This window comes from Salvia splendens, chromosome 10 (assembly GCF_004379255.2).
Source record: "Salvia splendens isolate huo1 chromosome 10, SspV2, whole genome shotgun sequence".
NCBI classification, from domain to species: Eukaryota; Viridiplantae; Streptophyta; class Magnoliopsida; order Lamiales; family Lamiaceae; genus Salvia; species Salvia splendens.
In genome coordinates this window covers 19,166,077-19,183,011 of record NC_056041.1, presented here as the reverse complement: position 1 = coordinate 19,183,011, position 16,935 = coordinate 19,166,077, and the positions used below count along the sequence as shown (strand labels likewise).

Sequence of the window (16,935 nt, the reverse complement as noted above, 5' to 3'; positions counted from 1 at the left end):
TTGTAAAAATAAGAATTAGTGTATTTAATTAGCAAAGATACCTCGTGCGAATATAAGATGAGGCAAATACTTTTTTCTTCGTTTCTGTGCAAATGGATTATTACTCTAACTCTCATCCAAAAAATACCACTGTAAGTGTAAGCATGAGATTATATTCGTAGCCTGTTTGTTGAGGTGGATTATAGCAAATGAAAGAGAGACAAATCAAGTTTTGGGGTGAGAACGTTGGAGTTGGCCTTTAGATGGAAGTTTAAGGGCCATAGCCCTCAAGTCTTCTGCAATCTTAGTAAAATTTGGCCTTTCCGATGGTTCAGACGACCAACATTTCTCCATGAGAGCTCTCCAATCAGGATCGCATGTTTCCGGGACAATAGGCCGCAGCGTGTTGCTAACAATACCGCCTACCAACGAAAAGACGACATAAGTAAAAAATATTTAAGCATGAGTGTTATTGAGATGAAAGCATACCAATGATAGCCCCATAGTGCAGATCTGCATAAGGTTCTTCTGCAGTTAGAAGTTCCCACAATACAATTCCAAATGAAAACACATCCACCTGTAACATTTAAAAAAGATACTCAGATAGCTAAGAAATGTTCTATAGCAGGAGTAACTGATAAACGGATAAAAAAACAAACCTTCTCGGAAACTAGGCTACTACTTCCGTTCAAAAGCTCTGGAGCCATCCATGGAAGTGTTCCTCTTACACCTCCTGATATTAGCGTTTGGCATTTCACCTTCGACAGTCCCAAATCACCAACCTACAAGCAATATCACATTTTTGTGATGTGGAGATTTCTTGCTCTTTCACAAGCTCTCATCATACAAAAGAAAAATCTACTAAAGCTTGTTTCAATCACTAACCTTACATATTGGTCGATGAGGGTCACGGAGATTAACCAATAAATTATCACTTTTCAAGTCAAAATGTACTATATTTTTTGCATGCAAGTATTCCATTCCAAATGCAACATCCATGCCAATCAAAAGACGCTTGCGCTTATCAAGAATCCTGCCAGTTCGGTGTAAAGAATATTCATGGTTGAATTTTAAATATTACTTACATGTATAGGAAAAATAAATAGCACACCTATCATTCTTTTGCAAAGCATTTCTCAAAGAACCATTGACCATGTATTCAGTGACAGTTGCAACTGAGCCTTCAGGGCCATCAAGCACAACTCCATAAAAGGCAACAACATTAGGATGGTGTAAGTCAGCTAGCTTGATTGCCTCATTCCAAAAATCATCCCTCTGATTAAATTTACCATAAATCATAGTAGTAAGATGAAGTAATCTCACACACAACAAAATATTCCCAAAGACAACCATAAAACAGATCACGGTTCACCAGGATAATAACGAGACGAACCATGCGTTCTTGATCTAAAGGCTTTCCGGAGAAACATCTATCATTGATACGTTTAATTGCAACATCGGTGCCTCTCCACTTTCCATGATAAACAGTACCAAACGTGCCAGAACCTAGTTCTCGTAGTTCTTCCAGGTCACTGTTCATAATAATCTGGCAAGAGCAACAAGATTTGAGAATGCTAACCTTGTTAAAAATCAAACAAACCGAGTTGAAGATAAAAAAAAAAAAACCTGTAATCGGCCAACGCCTGATGCAGGGGACCCAATATTTGTATTCTCTGATAATTTGGTCTTGATTTCCTAAATAACATACTCAGCCACATCAAGTAGGGGTATTAAATAAATATAGTCTTTGAAAATTTAAGACATCACATACATCTGGATGCTTTGTATCTACATTAGCAGGTTGGCCATCACAATTCTCATGGGATATAGATGTAGAATCACTCCTCGGACTCATTAATGAACCTGGATTTGATTGCAAAGACAAATGAAACACCGGGGTTGCCACACCGTCAACAACAACTTCAATTTCGCTCTTTATTTGTTCCTCACTTGAACCTTTATGTGCATGAAAAACGACTATAGTTTAATGCAAAAAGAGGAACAAGTTTTGTATTAGCCATAAAGATTAAAAAAAATTAGATTGTAGACCTTTGTTGGACGAACTACGATCTGGACTCAGATCCCAGTTAAGATTGTTGGAAAGGTGGTTAACTCCATCATCAAGTGTAGTTTCTGACACTAACTCCCTAGAATTTGTTGTTGGTGTTTGTCCACTGTTGAACAGATTATTGTCCACAAAAAGATCTCGATGTCCTGCATTATGATCCCTCTTTGTTTGAATCTTGCTTGGTTTGGGAGGAGGATAATGGGTATCAGGACGCATATTCCATGGATCCTGGTTGATAAATTGTGGCGCTGATGTCTCTAGGATATCTCCAACTCCATGGGATGCTGATACAAATGGCTCATGAGCACCACCTTTGTCACTACCTATTCTTGGCTGTGAACATAAAACGTTATCGTTCCGTTCATTAACAGAATGTTCTTTTTCTGTTGCACGAGTTCCAACCGTTTCATCCGAGGATAAAGGACTGGCCCCAACTAGTGAATAAGGAGGAGTCGACATCACTTCATAGGATTCTGTGGATGAGTAAGTGTGCTTGCCAACAACTTCTCCTATAGGAATCTGGTGTGGCTTGTTATCTTGTGAGTCTTCATTTCTGAGATCCGCTATAGTTTTATAGTCGTATGACGATGAAGTACACTCATCTATACATATTTTTTGAGAGTACTCCGTTGGGGATTGGCGACCTTGCAAATGCATACCGATAGGAACAAAATCACTGTTTAAGGACCTTTCATGTTTAGGCTGGACAAGTACATTCTGGTGGGAACACGGATGGGTATTAGCCATGAAAACACCATATGGAACTTGCACTCCGCTTACAACACCATGGGGAATTGTCACCTTAGAAGGTTCTTGATTTTCTAGCTTGTGTGGAATTGTTCTAGCATCTAGTGGGAGATTGCAAGACATAGAGCTGATATCAGAGATAGTGCTGGAAGGACTTCCTTTTTGCTCCTGAACTACTGTATCTGAATGAGCATGAGGCAATCCTTTTTGACACATCTGGCAGTCTTCTATTCTTGTGATCCATTCTGGTTGAGGAGTCGAGCTCCCTTCTAAGAAACCTATCTGCTTGGGATGTGAAATTTGTTGCCAATTATAGACTCCCCCTTGACTGACATTGTATCCTTGAACAAGCCTATGTGACATGATGTTATCAAAAGGATAATTCTCCATTTGAACTTGTTGAGGTTGACCAACAGCAGGAACTATATTGGGCCTTATACCGATGTATGAGGGGTGGTTCATTTTCATGCGGACGGCAGAAGTGAAGTGTTGAGGGGAAGCCATAACAGTCCCTAAAATTTGGCTGGGGAAACCCATCTGGGGATGAGGACATTGAGCATAATTGGATGTTTCTTGATGAGAATCTGCATAATACGATGAAGAAGCCGGATAACTCATAACAGGTGTTGATGCAAGAGGCACAGAAGGTCTCTCTACATCTTGCTCATTCATAACACAGCCCACACTTGTTTTAGCCATTGGAATGCTTAATGAAGTAGCAGCATAAGAGTCGGCGTAAGGCACCGGATTAGGATCTCCATAAACCAATGCTGGTTCTGTAGTGAAAGGAACAAGGTTTCCGGCAGCAGCCTCCCCTATACCATGGCTTAGGTTATCACCCCCACTCAACTCAGAGTTCTCAACAGAAATAGTACTCTCAATACTGTCCTTTCTATCAATACAATCTCTACCATTAAACACATCCCCTATCCCATTCACAGCTTCTATATACCTCTGTCCACCATCTTGCAAATGCCCAACCGGATCAAGATCTGCAGGCAAAAATAGAAATATTCTCAACTTAGCAGACCCATCAGAACACGCCTCGACCAACTTTTCATATTCGTCCATCATGTTCTCAAGATCATCAGAACAAGAAACGGTGACAAGTGCATCAAGATCCTCATCTGGCAGCTGATATTTAATCTCCATATTATGTGCATATGTATCTTCCATTTTCCGAACAAAATCACCAAATAGAATATCCCTTGCAACACTAATTATCCTTGTCTGCCCTCCTACATATCTCAATGCCCCGTCAGTCAAGCGTGGCAGTATTTTCCCACCAAAACTACATAAGAATTTGACCTTCCGGCCCGTCAAAGAATCATGATCACCGCCCTCATCACTAGCATGATCTAAAGGACTACACCCGTTTAGTGTCCCACAATTAGGACTGGTTGAATATACACACGACGAATTGACCACAGTACCACTCACAACACCTTGTTGGACTTGAGGAGGCGGCACAATTTGTTGTATCCATCCGGCAACTCCAGTAACGGCATTGTTAAATGCTTTAGGTATAAACCCAACTTCTGGAATTGTGGCAGGATAATAAACTAGAGGCACTGCTCCAGGGCTACCATCAGTAGGTGGGCTAGCATAATATCCTTCAACTGGCCTTCCAGAAGAAGTAGCAGGAGAAATCCTAGGGTCCTCAGGCAAAGTTCTCATAATATTTAGCGGACGCAAATCATTGGGCATTGAGTTCTGATCGTAGGCCATCATGCACAACTAAAGAATAGTTATTGTTGCACTTCAATCCCTAGAACAAAAGCATACATCAGTACTTAAATTCAAAATGTGTTGCTTATATTCACCACATTCAACTCGACAAAATAATGATCATAACCATAAAAAAAAAATAGGAATTAACACAAAATAACGTAAAATATATCGTGCAACATGACTCGGATACTAATATAAGTTGAGTTGAGTAACGGTAACTCTCGTAAAAAAAATGTGAGGTAAGAAGATTGAAAGGAGTAAATGTTTATAAATTGCATGACAATTTATCTCGTGTAAGATTGAGGGAGAAATATGTAAGTATAACATTTCTTAAGGTGAAACACAAAAGGTCTAAAATGGAAGTAAGGGAACTATCTTGATTGGATATAATATAAAAGAAATATATAAGCTTTTGGAGTTTTTCAGTTTATTTATGATGTTTCTATTATCCTATATGTTCTTGAGATTAGTGTTATAGTAAAAGAGGGAAGAGAGTCATGGATGCATGGCATAAAATGACATCAAGCAAAGCTTACTAGGAACATATTTGATAGAGCTTCCTAGAAAAATAAAGAAAGTTTTTTAAGGTAAGAATTAGAAGAACATCATCAAGGTACATAATGTATTCGGACAACTTAGGATCCACTAATTGTTAGTTTGTCCCAAAAAGGAAAATAAGCGAGGTAAAAATGAGGACACACTCATCCACAGCACAGACATTCCATTTATTAACTCATTTAATTCACTACACACAATTTTCTTAATTTAAAAGCCTAAAAGAGTCTAGCCTAATTAAACTCGAATTGTTCTTGGTTTGGGTTAATCAGTCTATTTTTATTTTGTGAGTCAGAAATTTTTGACCTAACACGTCTTTTGTCTCGATATATTCAAGATGTGACCCATTGATACAATAACACCAAAACAACAATAAATACTAAAAAATGGGCAGTATGGAAACTATTAATATGAGTTTAGAAACGATCAAATACCTGATCTTTAATTGGAATCTACAATGAAAAGTGTGAGAAGAAAAGATTGAAAGGGCAGACTTTGAAGCGCTGGGAATCTCTTAAGCCCTTCCATTTATATCTGTCATTATCTTCCGACCTCACTATTTTCTTCTCAATGTATACATAATACATTAATCGTTTGTAAATTGAATACAAATAATCTCCTCTAAAAAATTTTGGGGACCAAGATGTGTTTCTTGAAGGGAAAACACAAAGAACCCAAAATTGAAGAAATGGGCAAGAGAGGGTCGATTTCTATCTGGAATTGGGCGATTGGAAAGTGGAACATGGTATAAATTTTTCGAGTTTTTTTTTAAGAATTATTAATTACAATTTTTTTATATGTTCTTAAAATTAGGAGGTGTTCGTGTGAGGTGAAGCACGTGGAGGAGCAGCAGCGTATACACATTGGAACAAACCGTACCCCAAAATTTTGTATATTAATACTCTATTTAGTCCTATTATCACGGAATACGTCGGTGACCCAGTGGTATGAGGGATATTTCACCAAGCCAGAGACCTGAGTTCAAAATTTCTTGCTTACATGTTCCACTCTTTAATTTTTACTTCACTTTCTTTTCCCCAAAATAAACTTTGTTCAATTTTCCATTGTTTTAATCTATATCACCTCTAATTCAATTTTACTTTGTTCTCACTTCATATTTAAGATTTATTAATTATTTTGTTTTTAACTATTACATTTATTAGTTTAACCACTAACTTGCTCTTTTCTAATTTAATTTTGTATTATTTCATATTTACTTTTCATTAATTATATTTTTAATAGATAGTTATACGATTAATACTCCAAATTATATATTTTTTAATATAAAGTATATATTTTTGTAGTTTAAAAAAAATCCAAATTTATAAAACTAACCCCCTAATTGTATTCATATCTATATTATATATTGCTAATTAACAAAACATGGATACTTGTATTTCAAATATATAATTTACATGATACTATAAAATAGTAATTTATATTTATTTAAAATGAAGTTTTTTGATAAAAAAGAAAAGATTTTATTTGAAAAAATAGAATAATTGAAAAACATTAAAAAATAAAAAAAAAATAAAAATGATTAGTCACATTTTGAAATTTTAAGTCGTTATAATTATTTTTCGTACCCCCAAATTACAAATCCTAGATACGCCATTGTGGAGGAGTGCATAGAGTTGATGTAGGGTGAAGTGTGAGCTGTTATTCGTAGTATATCCATAAATTGCGGGTTAGTTTGACCCAAACATATCACATTAAATTACCACGCGCGCCAACATAGAAATAAGAGTAATACTTTATTCAAATGTAAAAAAATAACAACACAATTGCATAAAATTTTTATTTTTAATAAATCATTAATTTATTTTTAAATAGGTTGAGAACTAAAAATATATTACTACTATTTTGATAAAACAAATTCATAGTCAGATCGAACTAACTGTAAATAATATTATTCCAACCTCCAAAAAAGTCGGTTAATTTATAATGAGCTCCTAAATTAATAAAAGTGATATTTGAGCTTTATAATGAGCTCCTATATTAATAAAAGTGATATTTGCCCATAATATAATGAAACTTTTAAGAAATTTATTTTTTCTCACAAACTTTAAACTTGTTAACTAAAATCTGCTTTACGATTAAAAACTAGATTTTATTTTATTTTATTTTATTTTAATTTATTTAGTCAATATGAATTAATTCATTCATTAAAACTAAATTTAAAATTTTATTAAAACAATAAAGCATAATTGTTCAAATTAAATTTTAATATATTAAACTAATGAAATCTAAATGAAAAGTATACGTATAATTAACCAAACAGTAATCTAAAATCTGACATTATTTTATACGTATAATTATATTGATTAAATATCTTATTCAATTGTCTTAAATTAAAATCTAACATTAATATATGTTGATTTTCTGGATTACAAGAGATAAAACACTAGCCGGGCATAATACAACTCAAAAGAAGGAATAAAGAAAAGTAAACTTGAACGAAATTACAAAGAAGAATTCGAATGGAAGAGTGTGCATGACTATTTATAGGTCATGTGGAGGATAGGAGTCAACTCTGCCACTGAGGCTAATTTGTAATGGTCGGTGGTTACAAACGTTACAGACGTTACAAACGTCAATCATGGAGCATGAACCTGGACGGATGTACCTAGACACCTCTCACGTAGTTGTTCAATCCAGAAATGTATCCGGACGACCCGATCAATGTGCACGCATTCTACGAAGCTTTCTCCGTATGCTCATTTGCCACATTTTTTTGTCTAAGTATCCGAAATTAATTAATTTATCTCCAGATATCGCGACATATTTTAATATATTATTTCTCACTCACCGGGAATCGGTTTAGAGAAAGTGAATATGGCACACTCATCTACTCGGAGCGTAGATCGATTATAAATTATTTAATTATTTCAAAATTAAATAATCTGTCACTTGTACGACCCGGTCCAATTGCGTTGATCGGACCACGATTCCAACAATATAATCCTAGATAAAGCCCATCCTATCATATCCTATATAGTATCCACTATTATTTTATATGCTAATCCGAACAGGCACATATAGTGTTATAAAAAGAATGAGCGGACTCTTGTTTATAGTAAAAATGAGCATATTCATCTAAAACAAATTATCACCGTATGTTAAACATTAACAAATGAGCATTTTCAAGAGTTAATAATAGGTTTGCAAATACTCCTATATGTTTGTGTTGCTTCAAAATCATTTGGAGTCATAATCGAAGATCTAAAAAGTCGAGACAAATCAGATATTATTGACTAATTAATGATATATGGATGAACCAACAAGCTAAGTAGAAAGAAATTTCTTGAGAAGCTCATAAAAGACCAAAGCTTTGGGGTCATCAAAAAGCTCAACCCCATGACACCCTCCTTCACTAAACTCTTGGATCACATCCGCACCATTCTCCGCCAACATCCTCGCCACCTCCTTTTGCCGATCAATCAACGGATCGCCGCCGCAGCCCGTCACCAAAACCTTCACCTTCTCAACAATCTCCACTCTCACCGGATTGCAAAACTCATGATCACGATCACACCCGACCGGCAGCGCCAGGCTCCACATCAGATCCGTCACGCTCGCCGGAAGCACCGCGTCGTCGACCAGCTGCATCTCCGACACCCTCCTCTCCACCCCGCCGAAGAAGGGGTGGTGCAATATCAGCCCTCGGATCTTCATCCGCCCCGCCTCCTTTAACCCGACGTGGTACGCTATGTTCCCTCCAGAGCTCGTTCCCATGACATACGTGTCCGTGCGCCCGGTCAACCACGCGTCTTCGCTGGCGTTGACCCAGCGCAGCGCCTCCGCGCAGTCGTCGTAGGCGGCGGGGAGGCGGTGCTCGGGCGCCAGGCGGTAGTCTACCGAGACTACCACCGCCGGGATCGCGAGGGCGATGCCGGAGAGGAAGCTGTGGAACATGGAGGAGGCGGCGCTGCAGAGGACGAAGCCGCCGCCGTGGTAGTAGACTATGAGGGGGAGTTTCGTGGCGGCGGCGGAGGGATAATAGAGACGGGCCCATGTGTTGGTTTGGGGGTTGATGGGGACGTCCTTGGTGAGAACGGGGTTTTAGGGGTCGGTGGAGGCGGCGGTGGACGGAATGTGGCCAGGTATGCGTGTGATTGAGGCGTCGGGGTTTTTGGCGAATCCTAAGTAAGTGTATGGATCGGTGCTGGGATTCATTTTGGAGCAAATAATTTTCAACAGCTTGAAGAAAGTAGGCTATGCTGCAATTAATATTCCTCACTATATACTAAAATAGTCGTAAATTACGAACGTCGTGCTGAACCGCATCTCAAGAAATGGCACATGTCACGATTCATAAAGTACTGATTTGGAGGCCTAATCTGTTTATGCCATAATACCCCTATGTCTCTTTGCCATAAGGTTAATTTAAATATGGACTAATGTACCCTTATCTTTATTCTTTAGGTAAAATGAAAATTAAATAAATACATATGTATCAATTTATTGTAAAAGGAAAGTCAACTCAAATCAAACCTAATGCACTAATTTTGTGCTTGTCAAATAATTCACTCATTATTGCACAGATATGAACTCTTCTAATTAATGCACTAATTTTTAATTTGTCAAATTAATTCACAATTATTTTTAATGATATAATCTTTTAATCAATGCATTAATTTTGAGTTTTCCAATATTTTAGTAATATACTCTGTATTAAAAGATCAATATTTGGAAATTGGATTGGAGATTAATATTATTTCCTATAGTGGTACAAAATAATATTTTATTGAATATATATTAAGTTATAGATTTGATTTAATCTGTAAATGTTCTATGGGATATAGCCCAATCCTATTCATTCATGCAACCATTACCTATCCCAAAGAATGCTTTATAAATAGAGATGAAGAGAATACAAGAAAAAGAGAGTTTCGTGTGTAGCCTCCCTCCGTTTGATATTCCCTGCGTTTCATAGTGGTGGAGTCATTTTGCCATTTTCGTACGTTCCATAGTAGGTCATAGAGTCATTTTTTAAAGTAAAAATCAACACATTTCTTTACTCTCTTTTGTTTTATTCTCTCTCCACCTCTCTACCATTTTCTTTCCTACTTTATTCTTCATTTACTTAACTCACTCAATACAATATTTATTAAATCATGTGCCGGAAAAAAATGCCTTAATTACAACAGAACAGAGAGAGTAAGTTCTTATTTGAAAATAGTTATATGAACACTTCCTACCATTTAAATATCTATATTTAGTCCAACTCTATGAAGAATGAGATAAATTTGTATTTCGTCGGTAGTTCAACGCTTATAGCAAATGGCCATATTTTTTGAAAATTTTATGGCCGTCCTTAGTATCCACCTTTTATTCCTTGAACTAGTCAATGATAGTGACAAAATATTGACGCTGGGTCCATGAATTCACCTAAACCGCCAGCATATACACATCCTCAAAATAAGAGATAATTTTATTAGTTTCTATGTGCTTAGCAAAATTGTTTAATTAGTTTTGAGATCATAGTTAATCTTTCCTGAGGTTGCTAAGTTAGCACATTATTTTCATACACCGCGTGAGGGGAAAGGGGATATCTAACTTCACAAGGTACAATGTAGTATTATTAATAGGTTTGAAATTTGAACTTCAAAATTTAGAATGAACAAATTTGGTTCAAACATGCTACAAGAATGGCCGAATGGAAAAAAGGAAATAAGAAATCCTAATCCTAATTTCATAAATTCTAAAAATCATTAATAATATAAAATTATAAAAAATAATGAAAATCACTATTTATAAGTGATTTAAAAATTCTATGGACATAAAACGAATTAAAAATAAAATTATAAAAATATAAAATATGAAGAAATAATAATTACTCCGCCCTTAAACTATGTGAATTTAGATTTAAATTCCGCACCATAAAGAACTCGAACCCAAGACCTTTGACTTCAGACATTACCTAGAACTCGAACTCAAGACCTTTGACTTCAGACATTACCTAACTCTGTCTGTCCAATGACAAAAAATGTATCACAATTGATCTATGATGTGGTATGTATCCGAAATCCAAAACTTAATCCTAGATAAATTCGGAGGATACATTTAAAACCTGAACAAATGATATAATTACATTTCCACGTGAACTCCACAAACATTATAACAACAATTCACAAACCACTATGATCAAATCATGCTACGACGTCGTCTCCACATCATTCACCCGAACATCGTCGTCATACTCATCCTCTGTACTATATTTGTGAATCCGTACCTCCCTCCTCCTACTCCCGACTCCGCCCTTGAGCCATGCCACCACCTCCACCATGCTCGGCCTATTCTCCGCCTCCGCATCCGTGCAACGGAGGGCGATGGCGATGACTCTCTTTAGCTCGTCCCGGTCGAACCTGCCCTTCAGCCTAGGGTCGGCTATTTGCTCGAACGCTCCCTTGTCGAGAAACGGCGTGGCCCACTGCACGATGTCGCGCTTCACACCCCCGGGGAGCTTCTCCAGGGGCTTCCTGGCGCTGATGATCTCGAGGAGCAGGATCCCGAAGCTGTACACGTCGCAGCTCTCCGAGACCTTCCCCCACATGGCGTATTCGGGTGCTAGATACCCTAGGGTTCCTTTCACCCTCGTGGTTAGGTGACTCACCCCTTCCGGTATCAGCTTCGCGAATCCAAAATCCGCTACTTTGGCGTCGAATTCCGAGTCTAGGAGCACGTTGCTCGCCTTTATGTCTCTGTGTATGATGTGAGGCTTCGCCTCGTGATGCAAGTATCTTCAAATCACGCAACAACGATCCAATCAATAAAAAATTTAAGAAAAGTGATGAAATACTGATAGTCGTCTTTCCTTGACCATATTACCCCTTAATTTTGAAAGACGCTATCAGTGTTTCATCACTTACATTGATGATTACTTAAAAACTATCAGAATTCACATATAATAACGAATAAGATCAAATATTTCCTTGACCATATTCCCCCTTAATTTTGGGGCTATCAGTATTTCATCACTTACATTAATGATTACTTGAAAACTGGATATTTGTAATATGATAAGATTTGAATTACTTACGCGATCCCCTCGGCTGATCCAATTGCGATGTTCATCCTTCGAGGCCAATCCAATAGGCCATCGGGAGCGAGTTGTCCGTGCAAATGAGTGAGCAAGCTATGGTTAGGCATATAATCATATACTATTAGCCTTTCATCTCCGCCAGCATAGAATCCTCTTAACCCTAGCAAATTCTTATGTCTAACCCTACCAAGTATCTCTACCTCAACTGCAAACTCCATCTCTGCTTTCGCGGTCATCGCCTTCAGCCTTTTTACCGCCAACTGCAAGAGAAGAACCAATAATATTTCATTTCCTAAGGATTTCTCTTTTATCTAAGGTTTCGATTTTTAAGAGACGAAATGAAAAATTGCCTCGACTCCTTTACTTGTTCGGCCCCAATAAACGCTTCCGAATCCTCCTTCACCGATTTTGTTATCGTTGTGAAAGTTGTTCGTGGCGTGGACCAGCTCTTTGAGTGTGTAGATATCCCATGGATAGTCTCTCTGCCTGCTTGAGCTACTTAAATTTTATGGAAAAAAAAATATTAACACAAAATATCTTGGAAATTAAAAATCATAGACATATAATTCAAGGGAGAAGTCACCTGCTCTTAGGTTGGTTCTCAATCGAGACGCAAAAGAGGCATTTGCAGATATATTTCATCATGTTTTCTCAATTTGGGTGAACTAAGACCACAACAAAATGGATGAGTTGAGGTGTTTGGGAATCTAAGGTAGAAGAAGGCATAAAGACGGCAGATTATCGGTTAAATCAACGCCAAAGGTAGTGAGAAATGAGAATAGTTCCACGATGACAAAATGCAGCCTTGGAAGTCAAGAACCATATTATAATATCGTTTACACGTAATGGAATTTATTAAATTTTTTATGCATTTTGCATTTGGACCTTTTCAACATGATTGCACTTTCTTCTATTTAAATCTTATATCTTTTTTATTTCATAAAATTCAATTTTTGTAAAGCGTAAAAAAAGAGAGGCTCTTTCGCTCATCCCTAGTCGTTACACCTAAATATTAGTCTGAGTGAAAATTGAATGTATTTATAGTGATTCTAATTAATTATCCGCCACTATTGTCCACAGGCGCAAGTGTATGCAGCCGTCCGGATTGTGATTCTAATTAATTAGGTTTTAGTTACATTTGAATTGGAATTTAGTATTTCCTTTCATAATTCTTAGTTAGGAATGATTAATTCTAGTTCTAATTATTAGCTCTAATTAAGGTATATTAACCTCCAATTACAATTATTTATCAATTACAACTTGAAATTTAATTTGTGTGTTTGTGTAGTCCACACCATACATCTTCATTTGTGTAATCATTTTCGTGCTTGAATATTATGTTTTCTTTAGTATAAAACCTCTTTAATTAATAAAATGATTTGTGGATATGCTGCGGAAAGTGGAAAGCAACCCATATGTATGATATCATCCACTTCCAACAGTCCATTTAGATGAAGACAACGTGACAATTGGATTGTATAGTTGATAATTAAGCATAGCCGAAACAGGATTTGTCGAGAAACCCAGATCACAATCAAATAATGCTGGAGCTTAGGTAGAGTCTGATTAAAAAAAAGGTAGAGTCTGATTAAAAATTATATTATATACTACTAGTATACTTTAAATAATGGATTTGGACAAGTTAATTGAGACACACATTAATTCCCCACTACACTTTACTTCTATAATTATAAGACAAAGCTGGATCCATTGGGGCTTGGGCGATCCAAACATTGATTATTCCAAGCAATGTTCATATTTATATCAGAAATAATTCTCATTAGATGTCGTTATCTTTTTGCACAGCATATGTTTAACACAAAAAAGTGTCTCGGAGTCTTTAATCTTATATTCATAGACGCTTTCTTCCGTAGTATGATGTTCGGTTTGCAAGATTGTATCCTGAGATTAAATTTGTAGTGTGTTTGGTTTATGAGATTGAATCTCACAACTCAATCCTAGAGGATAATCATGGATAATTGGTCATAGCTAACCCTTATGACTAAAATAATCTCACAACTCAATCCTAGATTATATCTTGGTATTATTTTATCTTGGAAATCGAACACCGCCATTTTTGTAATATAGCGAGTAATTAGCACTTATTCTCTCCGTCCACATTTATACCTCTTATTTTTCTTTTTTCCGGCCATCAATAAATGTTTTAGTTCATTTTTATGACAAATGGACACTACATTCGATTAACTTTTTTTTATCACATTCTTTTATAAAGTCAAACAATTATTAAAACACAAACCGATAAAAATGAAATATTTATTGGCGGACGGAGAGAATATAAAAAATTGTCGTTTGTGGTATGTCAAGTGTGGGAAAGTAATTCTGCAACTCCAGTCATCCATCTTCAAGATTAGGTAAACTAGATTAAACTGGATGGTGGTGAATTGCTTTAACCGTTTATTCCTTCTTAAGTGGCAAGCAGGCTTCGGCTATATCACACGTTGAATAATCATTTCGGCCCGTTTTTAATTTGTTAGGTTACGTTTTATTGGGTTGTTAGCCCATTCAAATGGGCCTAGCAGTTTCATGCACTTTCATAGTTGTGGTACAAACTTGTCACTCAACGGAGTAAAATAAAATATTTATTTTTTAAACATTGTAGAATTAATAAACAAAAATGATATATTGTACCCGAGAATAAATTTGGGTGATTAATCATTGATGTGACAGTGGCACAAACCATGGTCTTGGTGCACAAATTGCGCTCTTTCGCAGAATAGGATTTCGAATTTTTGGGCGCCAAATCATGCTATTTGCGAATGATAAGCCAACTAAACTTCATCCACAACAACTATATAATGACTCCAAAGCTCTCAATTAAAAAGCCATGCTAGTTTCTAGAAAAAAAATATTGGTAGAAAATCATATAATTCTACAACCAGAGTAAGATTGATTGAGATTGGCCATCAACATCATCTGCAGAAATATTTCCGTGATTGGTATTTTATTACTCCAAGTTTGTATTAGTCATTGCAAAGATCGGTGTTATCCAATTGATGAAGTTTTGATTCATTGTTTGCAAATAAATTTCTTTGTATAGTGCTTTATTTTATATAATATAGGTGTTATTTGATCATTGTTTGACAATTCAATATTTGCCCTAAACCCTTACCTTATGTCCCTATTAACTCAGATTTAGGAGCATTAATATATATTGAAAAGATTAGAAATATGCTTTTTCAAGAATAACCCAAAGTGGATCATTAATTAGTATTTATGTGTATTAGAAGTAAGACTAGCGTGTAACTACATGGACAATATGTTACCTTAAACCATTAAGGGAAGACATAGCATAAAATAAATACGATCTTTAATTGCATAAAATGGTCATGATGTGGGCTGGTTGCATGTGTTAAGGAAATTTCAAAACAAATTAGGAGTAATCTCACTTCTTAAAATTTTCCTTTCTAGTTTTTGTGCTAGCTAGTTCTTTGTTCTCCACCTTTAGTTTTTAGTTATAAATATCCCTCATTATAAAATTTTCCTTTCTAGTTTTTGTGCTAGCTAGTACTATCTAAGCTTTCACATCCACATGAATTTGATCATTGCTCATTCTCATGACACTGTTCTCTATATATGTAGAAATGTTATTAAGAAAATCATACGTTGTTTATGTTGATTGTGTACTCATACATTTTTTATCCTAAAACACACAACAAAGTCCCACTATTACTTGCATAAAATGCCATATACTAAAAATGAATTTTATGTTTTAATAAAAAATTTATTGTTGGCCCATGATTAGTGGATGGTTCCTTAGAGCATCCGCAGCGGTGCTGGCGCCGACGAACGACATCCTTGCCGCTGGCGCGGCACCGCCCTGCTCGCCGCTGCGCTCTTGCCGCTGACACGGCTCTGCTCGATGCATCGAGCACTTCCGTGCCAGTGAGCAGCTGACGTGGCGTTTCCTGATTGGCCAACGGCAATGCCGTTGACAATTTCGTTTTTTCTTTTTAAAAAAAAATTGAAAATAATACCAAAAATTTTAAAAAATATATTTTCAGATTCCCAAAAATATGGTCGTTTTATTACCGTTTTTTTGAAATTTTTTTGATTTTTTTATAATTTTTTATTCCCAAAATCATCTATAAATACACACATTCATCATCCATTTTTCACATCAAATCATCTCCCATTCATCTCTCATTCATATTTTTCATACAACTCATCTACATCTTCCTCTCCCACTCAAACCCTCTCTAAAAATGGATTTCACCGATATCATGGCGGAAGCAGAGCGCGAAGAACAAGAATACTATGAACAATATCGTGCCGCATATGAAGCCTATGTCGCCGCCACTACCCCCGCCCCTCCTCCTCGACCAATTAGATCAATTCGCCGCTACATCCCTCGTGACCGGGAAGGGGCCAACGAAAGGCTCGTTGCCAACTATTTTTCCAACCAGCTGCGGTTTTCGGAGGATTACTTCCGGCACCGTTTTCGCATGTCAAAACGGTTGTTTATGCTTATTGTTAACACATTGTCCGCCCGTGTTGAATACTTTCAATCAAGTAGAGATGCAACCGGTCGGCAAAGTCTCTCGGCGTTGCAGAAGTGTACTTGTGCCATCTAACAACTTACTATTAGGCAAACGGCTGACCTCTTCGACGAGTATTTGCATGTAGGTGAGTCAACTGGAATCCTATGCCTTCAAAATTTTCGCGATGGCGTTCGTTCTGCTTTCGGTGAGGAATTCCTTCGGGCACCCACCATCGATGATTGTCAACGGTTGCTTAATATTCACGAAACAGTCCATGGTTTTCCCGGTATGCTTGACAGCATTGACTGCAT

General features: G+C 36.7%; 2 protein-coding genes and 1 pseudogene across 3 annotated transcripts; all 3 read right to left on the bottom strand.

The window, feature by feature from the left end:
• Positions 1 to 59: 59 nt before the first annotated feature.
• LOC121750486 lies at positions 60 to 5,820 on the bottom strand. The gene is made up of 10 exons (XM_042145022.1): positions 5,515 to 5,820; positions 2,029 to 4,562; positions 1,751 to 1,935; positions 1,606 to 1,674; positions 1,373 to 1,525; positions 1,091 to 1,254; positions 865 to 1,012; positions 639 to 761; positions 469 to 556; positions 60 to 401 (listed from the first exon to the last, which is right to left on the bottom strand). Exons 2-10 carry the CDS (start codon positions 4,523 to 4,525, stop codon positions 205 to 207), a joined length of 3,624 nt encoding a protein of 1,207 aa, XP_042000956.1. The 5' UTR covers positions 4,526 to 4,562; positions 5,515 to 5,820; the 3' UTR covers positions 60 to 204.
• A 2,545-nt stretch (positions 5,821 to 8,365) lies between these two features.
• LOC121752729 lies at positions 8,366 to 9,389 on the bottom strand (annotated as a pseudogene).
• Positions 9,390 to 11,198: 1,809 nt separating this feature from the next.
• LOC121751424 (PTI1-like tyrosine-protein kinase At3g15890) lies at positions 11,199 to 12,896 on the bottom strand. Of its 2 annotated transcripts, none has more exons than XM_042146161.1 (4): positions 12,709 to 12,896; positions 12,476 to 12,623; positions 12,123 to 12,385; positions 11,199 to 11,823 (listed from the first exon to the last, which is right to left on the bottom strand). In XM_042146161.1, the coding sequence occupies exons 1-4, from the start codon at positions 12,768 to 12,770 to the stop codon at positions 11,238 to 11,240; spliced, it is 1,059 nt and encodes a 352-aa protein (XP_042002095.1). In that variant the 5' UTR covers positions 12,771 to 12,896; the 3' UTR covers positions 11,199 to 11,237. The 2 variants fall into 2 exon arrangements, with proteins under 2 accessions (XP_042002095.1, XP_042002096.1); XM_042146162.1 differs by having other exon boundaries at positions 12,476 to 12,620.
• Positions 12,897 to 16,935: the final 4,039 nt, after the last annotated feature.

Excerpts from the sequence above, each read along its gene's own strand:
- LOC121751424 (XM_042146161.1), bottom strand. The coding sequence starts at position 12,770 with ATGATGAAATATATCTGCAAATGCCTCTTTTGCGTCTCGATTGAGAAC. Across the intron at positions 12,386-12,475 it reads GAACAAGTAAAGGAGTCGAG|TTGGCGGTAAAAAGGCTGAA; the intron begins GCAATTTTTCAT and ends CTTCTCTTGCAG. Across the intron at positions 11,824-12,122 it reads GGATCAGCCGAGGGGATCGC|ATACTTGCATCACGAGGCGA; the intron begins GTAAGTAATTCA and ends CGTGATTTGAAG.
- LOC121750486 (XM_042145022.1), bottom strand. The coding sequence starts at position 4,525 with ATGATGGCCTACGATCAGAACTCAATGCCCAATGATTTGCGTCCGCTA. Across the intron at positions 1,936-2,028 it reads TCGTAGTTCGTCCAACAAAG|GTTCAAGTGAGGAACAAATA; the intron begins GTCTACAATCTA and ends ATGCACATAAAG. Across the intron at positions 1,255-1,372 it reads CTTTAGATCAAGAACGCATG|AGGGATGATTTTTGGAATGA; the intron begins GTTCGTCTCGTT and ends AAATTTAATCAG.